Raw genomic sequence first — 11983 nt, 5'->3', positions numbered from 1 at the left:
GCCCCCGCGGGGACAGTGCCACCGGCCAGGCGACGCTCGCCTCCGCTCCGTCCCAGCGGCCGACACGTCTGTACGCCTCTCCAGACACGGCTATCCAGTTCAGGCTGCAGTGCTTTTAGAGTGGATGTCTGCCCCCATTACTGATTTTAATGTTATTTTATGTAACAGAAAACAATGCAGTACAGTTCTTACACTCAGATTTGATTAATAAAACCAAATACCACTGGAACGTTGGAAAAGAACGCTTCAGTATTTGTGAGACAGTAAAGCAAAAGAAAAATACTCTTAGCCTACCTTAATGTTTTAGCAATAAAATGCAATCAAATGCATGAAAGCGTTAGCCTCAACTACTGACAGCCACGCACAAGCTCCAAGCAAACAATCTGTAACACATTCTTCAACTTCGTTCCGAAGAAAGAGCTTTCTCTCTTAAGAGAAAGGCACTTTTCCAACACATGCCTAGGTTCATACTGCTGCTCATTTTTCACTAATTTGATACTCAAACCCACAGCTTAGCTTGCATACTGAAAAAATATACATTTGCGTAGGTTTTGCCGGGTCATTCCATAAATTATGCCTATTTTACTGTGTTGAAGTATAGCTCTCAATTTAAGATGTAAGCTGAGATTGTGGTTGACTTCTAAACTGTAGAAAGTGATTTTATGGAAAGGATTTAGCTCAGCTTTAATGAAACTAGTAAAAGAACTTTGAAACACTAAAGACAGTTACATTTCAATATTGGTAAGATAGAAACTGCAAGTAAAACACTCTCCTTGCATTAGCAGTAGATTTTTCTTCGTCAACCAAGCATGAAGATTAAAATACATGAGGCCTTTGAAAAATAGCATGCGCAGCCATACACATTCGCACCTAGAAAATCCATTAACGTTTAATAATTTTTAAAAGAAACATGTGAATACCAGGAAAACAAAATGCTTGCAAGATGCCTTTTCAGGAAATAAGTTTAAAAAAAAAAAGGAAAAAAGCAAAGAAAAACGGCCAGCTTCTTCAAATGTAGGTGAAGATCTAATCACAAAATTGCTTCTAAAACAATACGTCGTAACCACACAAACAGTCAAAACTAAAGTGTCGGCTCTGTAAACTGAGAAGAACATAAGCCGTTTTGCAGTCTTTCTTTCGGCGCGTCTGTTGTGCTTAGTGTCTCACAAACCCTGGCAGCAAACTTCAGCCTGTGGGAAAATCCGTGCGGCCACCGAGGTTGCAAAGGTGGGAGATGCTGGGGAAGAGCGAGGGCGGCGGGACAAGTACCAGCCTGAGGGATGGAGAGCCAGGAGGCGGGCGCGAAGGCCCAAATATCCCTGGCGGAGAAGGCTATGTGACCACAGAAAGTCTAACTTGTACCGAGGCCTCCACAGCTCGTGGCGTTTTCAGCATGTACGAACTGAGGACGCTTCCTCCGTGGTGGGAATGGTGGCGTCCAACGAAGTCCTTATGTGGCTCGTCAGAATTGCGCGTGTGAATAACATACTTCTTGTTTACAACACGAAGCCATCTGTTTCTTAAGTGGCATTACGCTCCATCGCCGATCCTCAGCTTTTTTCAGTGCATTTCGTGATGCTAATCATCAGAATCCTCCCTTTGATGTTTCCCAGGGTCCTTGACAACTATTGGAGGCTGAAAGTGCAAAGACTGGAATCCGCATCCACTTGGCAGGCATCTGCATGTACTGGTGGCAAAGGCTGATTTTCCGGGACAGGGAGGAGTTTTTGCATCATTTTCAGGGGACACCGTAATAAGATTCAGTTGTGACTCCTGGGTTTGTGCCTCTAGGTTTTTGCCATCGTCTTTGAAGTGTGGAACAACTGTTACTGCTGCTACATGCATCGTTACGGCTGCATGGCTGGTAGGAAGAGTGAGTTCGTACGCTCATCTGTGTCCCAGGGGAAAAAAAAAAGAGGCTTTTTGAACTAATGGCACTAATCTTTCAGAAAGTCCAATTAAGGCTTTATCCCAGGTTTTTGAAAAGCGACACACACAACCTCACTTCTGCGGGAGACACTTCTCTCACAAGCCTACCCCACGAAGAGGCATCTCCCCACGTGCGTACGTGAAGAACAATTTGCAACACTTGGCCACACAAACGTCCTCCTTGTCTCTACGGGTTTCTGTGCATCCCTCCGAAACACCTCTCGGATTCTCTCCCGTCGTGTTCCCTTTCCCTGCACCTGGAGCCCCAGCCCGGTCACACGCGGAGAGGGAGCCCAGACCGAGCTTCCGCCGGGCCCCTCTCCAGTAACGCAGGCAGGATCGCCGAGACCCGCGTTTCGGTAGGCACTCGGACAGATTTTACAGCCTCTGCCTCTATTTTGACCTTTTCAGGTTTTAGCTGCGCTTCTGTGCTATTTTAGGGGCTATATTAGTTGTCATTAAAACCCAGCGTGGTGTTTCATCCCTACTGAAAGCAAGGTTTCTCTGTAAATGGTCTTCCTCACCAACAGCCAGGAGTGGTGGGGTCCTGGGCACTGAACCGCCAGCCCCTGCCCGCTGCTGCCAGCCCCTGCCCGCTGCCTTCCCGCCCCAGCTCACGGCGAGGCCGTGGGGCGGGCAGCGACGCCGTCCCCCGGTGCGCACCAGCCCTTGGCCTTCCCCAGCTGCTTTGCTGGTGGGAGGTAGGGTTCTCCGGCCACTCAGGCGGACGCTGCCAAATTTTGCTTGGCTGTACTTTGGTTTTAATTTTTATCTTCTATAGCTTGTAAAAATGCTTTTAAAAGACTGGACGTGATTCTTTGTTTTCCCGACTGGCTCCATTTGCAACAAATTACTACTTTTTTCCCTTTGTCTCCAGAGGGGTTGAAATTAATGGGCTTATTTTAACCCGCCTCGAGCGAGCACGGTTCCATTAACAGGTTGCCTGGGAATGGTGCCCGCTGGAAGATGCTTTAGGACTGTTTTTACAGGTCCAGTAAGGGGAGCTCAAGTCTTGTTTATGGTAGGTCCTACACTATTTATGTCCGCTAGCTAGGTCTCTTCCAGCCTTGTGCGTGACCAGAGCGGTGGTAGTGCCCGCACGGTGCCCCCCCGCTGGCGCAAGGCGCGGGGCAGGGGGTGCGGGCGGGGTCCCGCGGGTGCGGGGTGCGAGGCCAGCGGGTGCCGGGGCAGGCAGCCCCCCTCGCCGGGCCCAGCCGGGGGGAGCCGCCGAGCACCGGGAGCGGCTTTAACGCCGAATCCGCGCAGCCGGGCGCCCGCTGCGCCGGGGGCGGGCAGGGATGCGGGCAGGGAGGCAGGAGGGCAGGCAGGAGGGCAGGCAGGAGGGCAGGAGGGCAGGCAGGGAAGCAGGCAGGGAGGCAGGGAGGAAGGCGGGCAGGCAGGAGGGCAGGCAGGGAAGCAGGAGGGCAGGCAGGCAGGGAGGCAGGAGGGCAGGCAGGAGGGCAGGCAGGGAAGCAGGAGGGCAGGCAGGGAAGCAGGAGGGCAGGAGGGTGGGCAGGGAAGCGGGCAGGGAGGCAGGAGGGCAGGCAGGAGGGCAGGCAGGGAAGCAGGCAGGGAAGAAGGCAGGGAAGCATGCAGGGAAGCAGGCGGGCAGGCAGGGGGGCAGGCAGGGGGGCAGGCAGGGAGGCAGGAGGGCAGGCGGGCAGGCAGGGAAGCATGCAGGGAAGCAGGCAGGGAGGCAGGAGGGCAGGCAGGGAAGTGGGCAGGGAGGCAGGAGGGCAGGCAGGGAGGCAGGAGGGCAGGCAGGAGGGCAGGCAGGGAAGCAGGCAGGGAAGCAGGAGGGCAGGAGGGTGGGCAGGGAGGCGGGCAGGGAGGCAGGAGGGCAGGCAGGGAAGCAGGCAGGGAGGAAGGCAGGGAAGCAGGCAGGGAAGCAGGCGGGCAGGCAGGGAAGCAGGCAGGGAGGCAGGAGGGCAGGCAGGGAAGCAGGAGGGCAGGCAGGGAGGAAGGCAGGGAAGCAGGCAGGGAAGCAGGCAGGGAGGCAGGAGGGCAGGCAGGGAAGCAGGCAGGGAGGCAGGGAAGCAGGAGGGCAGGCAGGGAGGAAGGCAGGGAAGCAGGCAGGGAAGCAGGCAGGGAGGCAGGAGGGCAGGCAGGGAGGCGGGCAGGGAGGCGGGCAGGCAGCGAGGGGGGGGCCGTCCCGGGCCGGGGCACCACGACCCCACACCCCCGGCAGCCGGGGCCGCGCCCCCGCCCCCGCTCCGCCCCGCTCCGCCCCGCGGGGCTCGGGGAGGCGGGCCGGGCGCTCGCCCAGAGGCCGCGGTGTCGGGCGCCGTCCACCCGCCGGGCCGCCCCGTCCCGCTCCGCTCCGCTGCGCCCGCGGGGAACCCCCCGCCCCCCGCTCGCCGCCCCCAGCCCGGCCCCCGCCGCCGAGGGGCAGCCGCGCCGCATCGATCCCTGCGGAGCCCCCGGGGCCGCGCCGGCGGCGCGGGGCGGGCCCCCTCGCCGCACCTCCCCCCGCAGCCTGCCCGCGCCGCCGCTCACACCGGCACCGGGCAGCTCCCGCGCCGCCGCTCCGGCGGCCATGGGCACGGCGGGGCAGCGCCGGGGGTAGCCGAAGGGCGGGCGGGCGGCCGGGGGGCGCCTGCCCGGGCTCCCCGCCCCCGCCGCTCCCGGCGCCCCGCGCCCGGCGGGCATGGAGGTGCAGCTGGGGGTCGGCCGCGTCTACCCGCGGGCGGGGGCCCGGACCTTCCGCGGGGCTTTCCAGACCTTCTTCCAGAGCGTCTGCGAGGCTTTCCAGGCGCCGCGGGAGGAGGCGGGCGGCGGGCGGCAGCCGCCGGCGTGCGCGCCCTGCCCGCCGAGCCCCCGTCCGCCGCCGGGCTCGCCCGCCTTCCTGCCGCCCCCGGAGCCCCGCGGCGCCGGGAGAGCGCTGCCGGCCGGCGGCCCCGCCATGGGCTCGCCCTTCCCCTGCGCCGGCGAGCTGCGGGAGCTGCTGGGCGAGGCGGGCGCGCCGCCGCCGCCGCTGCCGCCGGCGCCCGAGGCCGAGCCGGCGGCCGAGGAGGAGGCGCTGGGCGACAGCGCCAAGCAGCTCCGCCGCGCCGTGTCCGCCTCCATGGGGCTGGCGCTGGAGGCGCTGGAGGCGGCGGGCGAGCCGCTGCCCCGGGAGGACTGCATGTTCGCGCTGCCCGCCGCGCCGCCCCGCGCCCCGCGCCCCGCCGCCGGGGACCCGCCGCGCCCGCCGCCCGCCGCCTTCGCGCCCGCCGAGGCCGCCCCCGCCGTCGAGGCGCCCGCCGGGCCGGGGCTCTACCGCGGCTCCCCGGGCCCCGCGGCGCGGCCGCCCCCCGCCTTCAGCCTGGCGCCGCCGCCCGCCCGCGTCAAGCTGGAGAGCGCGGCGGGGCCGGGGCCGGCGGCGGGCGGCGGCTGGGGCGCTCCGTGCCGCTTCGGCGCCGAGGGGGCCCCGCCGGGCCCCGCGCCCCCCTGGCCCGCCTTCCTGGCCGAGGAGGGGCTGCTCTGCGGGCCCTGCGCCGAGCCGCCCGCCGGGCCCTTCGGCTGCGGCCGCGGGCCGGCCCCCGGCAGCGCCGAGCTCCCCGCCGACGCCTGGTACCCGGCGGGCTGGGCGCCCTTCGCCGCCCCCGCCGCCTGCATCAAGAGCGAGCTGGGGCCCTGGGCCGAGGGCTACGCCGGCGTCTGCGGCGACGGCCGGTGAGTACCCGCGTCCCGCCGGCACCCCGCGTCCCGCCAGCGTCCCGCATCCCGCCAGCACCCCGCGTCCCGCATCCCGCCAGCACCCTGCGTTCCGCATGCCGCCAGCACCCCGCATCCCGCGTCCCGCATCCCGCCGGCACCCCACGTCCCGCATCCCGCCGGCACCCCGCGTCCCGCTGGCACCCCATGTCCCGTGTCCCGCCGGCACTGGCACCCCGCATCCCGCCGGCACCCTGCATCCCGCCAGCACCGGCACCCTGTGTCCCGCCAGCACCCCGCATCCCACATCCCGCCAGCACCAGCACCCCGCATCCCACCAGCACCGGCACCCCACGTCCCGCATCCCACCGACACCCCGCACCCCACATCCCGCTGGCACCCCGCATCCTGCTGGCACCACACACCCCGCATCCCACATCCCGCCAGCACCCCGCATCCCACCGGCATCCCGCATCCCGCCGGCACCACGCACCCCGCATCCCACATTCCACCAGCACCCTGCATCCTGCCGGCACCACACACCCCACATCCCGCATCCTGCCAGCACCCCGCATCCCACATCCCGCCAGCACTGGCACCCCGCATCCCACTGGCACCCTGCATCCCGCCGGCACCACGCACCCTGCATCCCGCACCCCGCCGGCATCCCACAGCCCACATCCCACATCCCACCAGCACCCCGCATCCTGCATCCTGCCGGCACCACACACCCCGCATCCCACATCCCGCCGGCACTGGCACCCCACATCCCGCTGGCACCCTGCATCCTGCCGGCACCACACACCCCACATCCCGCATCCCGCCAGCACCTCGCATCCCACATCCCGCCGGCACCACGCACCCCGCATCCCTCACCCCGCCGGCATCCTGCAGCCCGCATCCCACATCCCACCAGCACCCCGCATCCTGCATCCCTCTGGCACCACGCACCCTGCATCCCGCACCCCGCTGGCACCCTGCATCCCACTGGCACCGCTGCCCTGCATCCCACGTCCCGCCGGCACCACACACCCCGCCAGCACCAGCACCAGTACCCCACATCCCGCTTCCCACCGGTACCCTGCATCCCGCACCCTGCTGGCACTGGCACTCTGCACTCTGCATCCTGCCAGCACCCCACATCCTTCACCACACACCCCGCCAGCACCGGCACCAGTACCCCACATCCCGCTTCCCACTGGTACCCTGCATCCCACACCCTGCCGGCACTGGCACCCTGCACTCTGCATCCTGCCAGCACCCCGCATCCTTCACCACACACCCCGCCGGCACCGGCACCCTGCATCCTGCATCCCGCTGTCACCACACACTCCGCCAGCACTGGCTCCCCGCACCCCGCCAGCACCGGTACCCCCGCATCCCGCACCCTGCGTCCTGCCGGTACCCCCGCATCCCACACCCTGCCGGCACCGGCATCCCGCACTGCACATCCCACTGGTACCCTGCATCCCGCACCCTGCCGGCACCAGCACCCTGCACTCCGCATCCTGCCAGCACCCCGCATCCCTCACCACACATCCCACCGGCACCGGAATCCTGCATCCCACGTCCCGCCGGCACCCGCACCGCCTGGCCAGCCCGCCGCCTCCCGCAGCTGCCCTGGCAAACACCGCGCATCCAGCCCGCCTCTGCCCTGGCTGCCCCCGGCTTGATTCACCTCTCCGCTGTCGGAGCCTTCCCTTTTACCGACATGCTGTCGCTTGTGGCTTACTAGGCAAGATTGTGCCAGAAATCCTGCGCTAAACTCCCGGTGTTCTCTGCTGTCCCCTTAAGCTGATCGCATGTATCTCATTTCGTTATGTGTCTGTTATCCCCCTTCTCTCGGCTGCTTGTAAGCGTGTGGGAATCAGGACGCTGCCCTTCAAGTGCAGAGCGATCTTGAGATCGGGTTAAAATTCTCCCTGCACCTTGCTCCGCTGCGAGTGAGGCGAATGGGGAGTGAGCTGCGCAGAGCAAGCTGAAGCTGCTGAATGTATAGGCAGCGAGATACCGCGTGTGCTTCGAAGCTCTGTTTTAAGTACAGATAGACGAGTATTTAGGAATACAGCAGAGGAGGAAAGGTTTATGTGTTTGAGGAGAAGGATTTGATCAGAAGTAATTTTTCCTGGTGGATTAACCACAAAAAAGGAGATTAACAGTCTCTGTGAAATAGGTATATGCAATCTAAACCAGTGGGCACGCTGCATCATCACCTTTCATCACGGCAAAACGCGTTACTCCGTGAGGGAATCGCTGCAGCTGATAGAATCGGGAGTGAGAACGTGACTGCAAAAGGATTTTTCTGCTGGCTCGGAGGTAGCCCCGGCCACAGGCGGTTGGTGCAGCCTCAGCCAGGGTTTGCACCGCTGGAGTTTCACACCCGCATGCTCGCCCCGTGGTGCTCTGTGTGGTGGGAGCAACGATCGAAATACGGTTAGGTTTTGCCTTTAAATTAGCACGGGGGCAAATGCGTCGCGCTCCTGCTTCTGTGCTTGTTTTGCTGCTTTAAAATGCTCACAGCTTTATTCGGACGGTGTAGTAATTATCATCCACACAACAATTTGCTCGGGGATTTTGTGAAGTTGCGGGCTTGGCAAAAAAACTGGGGTAAAAGTGAGGAAAGGTCAAGAGTCCAGCTGTGAGCATCGTGCCGGTGGCAGGAGTTGCGTGTACCCTGTGTGTGTCCCTCTGGAGTCTGGATAAATCTCTGCTGAAATCAGTGCAGAGTGAGCAGGGATGAATAAAGTTGGAAAAGTTTAACTGTCCAAATGCTGTCAAGGGGTGATGCAGGTTTCTGATAGCAGAAGGCTCAGCCTGGTGATGGTTTATTTGCCGGCAAAGCCCGTGCCCCTCACAGATGGGGAATATCGTGGAGAACAGGTTTGGGCTTACGCGGTGGTCAGCAGGCAGTTGCGCGGGCTGGACCTGGGCAGGGGGTGAATTTTGCCCGAGTCTTCCCTTGAGATAAATGACATCTCCCTTACTCCCGTGGGAAACGCTGGACCCTCCTCTTCCTTGCCGCTCCGTTCAGCGTGCTGCGTCCGGGTGCCCGCTTCCCCGGCACAGCGGCTCCGGCGAGACCTGAACTCCCGCTGGCAGACTTCTGCGATGGAGTCGGAGCTAGCACAGAGGGTTTTTAAAATCCCATTATCTTGTCCTTTGAACTCCTTTGCTCCTGCTGCTGTGAGTGAGCAACGGACTGATGGTAATTATGCCCCTCTCTGTGCTCGGATGCGATTTTAAAAAGCTCTAAGGAAAGCGAGCACTCCTTTGCGGTCTGGCTGAAGCCGGTTAATTGCTGCCAGGTTTATATTTCATCCTAGCAAAGTCTCCGTTAACTTTACGGTGTGCTGCCTATAGGTTGCTGTGGCTCTTAACTTTCTCCTGGATATGCAACAGTGCCAGCGCAGCGGGCAGCCCCTGCCGCAGCCCGATCCTGTACCAGCTTCCCAGGCAGCAGCGCTCCTACGGAAAGAGGGGCAGGGGAGCTAAAACGCTTTACGGTAAAGCTCCCTAACCGCAGGATGCTCTGCTTTGGACCTGGACTCCCCTGCTAGCTTCTAGCCCTAGGTTTAAGCTCCTGCCCTGCGCGGCATGGCGCAGAAAGCTTTACCTGCTCAGCCTCGGAAAATGCAGTCTCAGCGTTTTCTCTGAGCGCGGTGGAGGGCACTTCTGTGGGCTCACGGCAGCTTTGCCAGCCTGGGGAGGTCTGCGCGTCAGCTCCCCACGCCGTGGCAGTGCTGGCAGCGGCAGCTGCAGACGCAGCCCGATGTTCTTTGAAGAAGAATAAGGAGCATTTTAAGGTGCGTCACTCCTAGCTCTTTCCCTTTTTGAGCGGTCCCACGTTGTGCTAGCGAGACCCCATCTCTTCCCTCCGGGGCGAACCCCAGCTCTGCCCTGGTGCAGTCTGGCTCAGGTGTAGATCCGTAGTTTTGAAGTTAGAGACACCCTCCCTTCATATATGACGTTGAAGCATGAACGGTTTCTTAATATTTTCAGGGAATTGTTTACATTTTCCCTTCATGTAAACGACTCTCAATTTGGGTTTGGGGTTCTGAGTAGGAGAGTTTACCTCTGAAACCATGAGAGAGGGGGGCTGGATTGCTCGAAGGATCGTTAATGGAAAATCGTGTGCTGGCGTCCACCTCGGCCCGGGATGCGGCACGCACAGCTCGTAAAACAAATGCTGTCAGCTGCCGGGGGAAGCCAACAGATCCGGCGGGGCCGAGTTAAGGTGCCCCCTCGGCAGGAGCCGTCCTCGCCGTTTCGTGGCGTGGTCGGTGGTCTCCAGGCGCGGGGTGGGGCGGGTGCCGGAGCAGTGCCGCTGCGGAGCCGTAACTGCTGCCTGCCCCGTCGCTCGTGCCACGGCGGCGTTTTGCCGGCGTTTGGAGGCACTGAAACGTTAAGAGGAAACAAAGAAGGTGTTAACGCAATTTGGTTTAATTTAAAGCTTTTGATATGGTGTACTGGATTGCGGCAGTAATGCTTACGTGTAATTAACAAATTAACCCAGGCTTTTGTTACACTGCGGACTCGTAGCTGTTTATCTTTGTGCTCCGGTCAGTGCATAATTATTGCCAGCTGTCTTTGAGGTGACTAAACAACCTATTTTAAGAGTGAGACGCAGCACTGATAGAATAAATCCAGGGTTATGGTGTCAAAATGACTTGTAAGACCAAAACGCAGCACCAGGGAAGTGGCGTAGGCTTGTTTGGTTTAAGCTAAAATGGAATCAGAAAGGAGCTATTACTGAAGCAGTGGAAACAAAGGTGATAAACGAATTTAGGGGGTAATTGGCTCAGAAAAACTTAGCTCTCCACGTAGTTTCAGACGGTTTTGAAGAGGCGTTTGCTGTTACTACTGAGAGCTGTTTGGTATCCCTGTGTTTGCTGGTTACACCTACCTGCAGATTCCTTTCTTCGGTTCGGTTGCAATGAGCTTGGGCGAGTGCCATGCGCTTATGCATCGCCTGGCTTAATGGCTGTATAATCTTTTTGTGGCCAGCTATGTAATTGCGATACCGCTTACAGATAATACCCGTAATAATTTCTACCTACTGAAGGAGGAGATAAGGTTCTGATAAGAAGACGGAGGGCAGGTCGGTACCCTAAGAGATGAGCCAAGGCAGGAGGCCGGTCTCTGGGCTGCCCTCGCTCGCCGTCCGCCCCGCGCCCGCCCGGGCACGGCTCCCGTGCCCCCGTCCCCAGGAGAGCCCGGGGGTCCCGCGGCTCTTCGCTGGCAGGACTCACAAGCCCTTGGGAAGGGGACGACCCTCCCGTCTGCTGTTGCAGCGTGACCTTTCTGCTCAGGCGAATGGCAGTATTATGTAAATGCTTCTTTTGAAGACAAGCCGTGCATGGAAGAACGCTCTCTCTGAAGCCTGGCCCTCTGGCCAGCTTCGTAATACGTGCTCATGGCCCGCAGCTGCTGGTGCGGATCCATGGACGGAGAACCGTGGGTGGCTGGGAACGTCATTGACATGCTAAAGCTCTTTGATGGTTCCCGATAAAAGGAAAAGAGAAAGCATAAAAAAAGTATCGTTCCTCATCATCTTCCAAGTCTTATTTTTTCTTCTTTGAATGTACACATCAGGCACTCCTGTTACCAGTGCTCTCGGCTGGAACCGGGTCCTTCTCCCGAGGAGCAGCTGAGGTTTTCCTCTTTTCGGGAGACTTTGGGCATCGTGGTCTGACGTTTCTGCGTAGGTACGAGTCATTGTGGGGCAAACACATGCTGTCTTCAGAGCACTGCATCCTCACCAGGAAATGCCCATTTCTCGTCCTTTTTATTTAGTAGGTGATAGGGTTCACCTCTTGTCAGATCTTGTTTGAACAACTACAGATTCCATATTTTTCCTGATCACTTCCAGATTTTGAGTGAGTCGCGGGTGGCAGTGAAATCAGTGGCGTACACTTAAATCACGGTCATCTGTGTTTTCCTGTCATGCCGGACCAGCTTGCACTGCTGTTACTCACCAGGAGTGACTATGCCTTAAATTAGCAGTAAATGCTCCAGGTCGCAACAGAGACCCCAGCAAATTTACGGTAGGAGAAACCTTTCCTAGGACGTGCCTGAAAAGTATCCCGGATTCCTGTAGGTGCTTGCCGAGCTGCCTTCAGTCACTGCTAACCGTCGGGCTTTTCGCAGTCGGGGGGAGCCCGGGGTGGGAGCGAGGACCCCAGACCCTGCGGCACTTGGCTGACGGGCTCCCTGGCTTCAGCAGCCGCTGGATCAGGCCGCTGCTTTGAAGCCCGTAGATCCACGGGGTTTGTAACTGCGGGCTAAGGTCTTCTGCAGCCAAGTTTTGTCCCCAGTTGCCAAACCAGCGCTCCACTTTTCCATTCGGAATTAGATCCACATGGAGCGCTGCTGAGTGACGGGTGGCTTCTGGAGCGCGGGGCAGGGGGGCCGTGCTGGC

At 60.3% G+C, this 11983-nt stretch overlaps 1 protein-coding gene across 1 annotated transcript in view; it reads left to right on the top strand.

Annotated features, from left to right (window-relative positions):
- The first annotated feature begins 4576 nt into the window (after positions 1-4576).
- Positions 4577-11983, top strand: part of AR (androgen receptor) — a 47028-nt gene continuing 39621 nt past the window's right edge. The window contains exon 1 of the mRNA XM_075720544.1: positions 4577-5583. Within this exon, the coding sequence (XP_075576659.1) occupies positions 4577-5583 (1007 nt within the window). The remainder of the gene's footprint in view (positions 5584-11983) is intronic.

The sequence above is a fragment of the Pelecanus crispus genome, chromosome 13 (assembly GCF_030463565.1).
Source record: "Pelecanus crispus isolate bPelCri1 chromosome 13, bPelCri1.pri, whole genome shotgun sequence".
NCBI classification, from domain to species: domain Eukaryota; kingdom Metazoa; phylum Chordata; class Aves; order Pelecaniformes; family Pelecanidae; genus Pelecanus; species Pelecanus crispus.
Note: the sequence above shows the minus strand (reverse complement) of the source record. Positions and strands in the feature narration are given on the sequence as shown.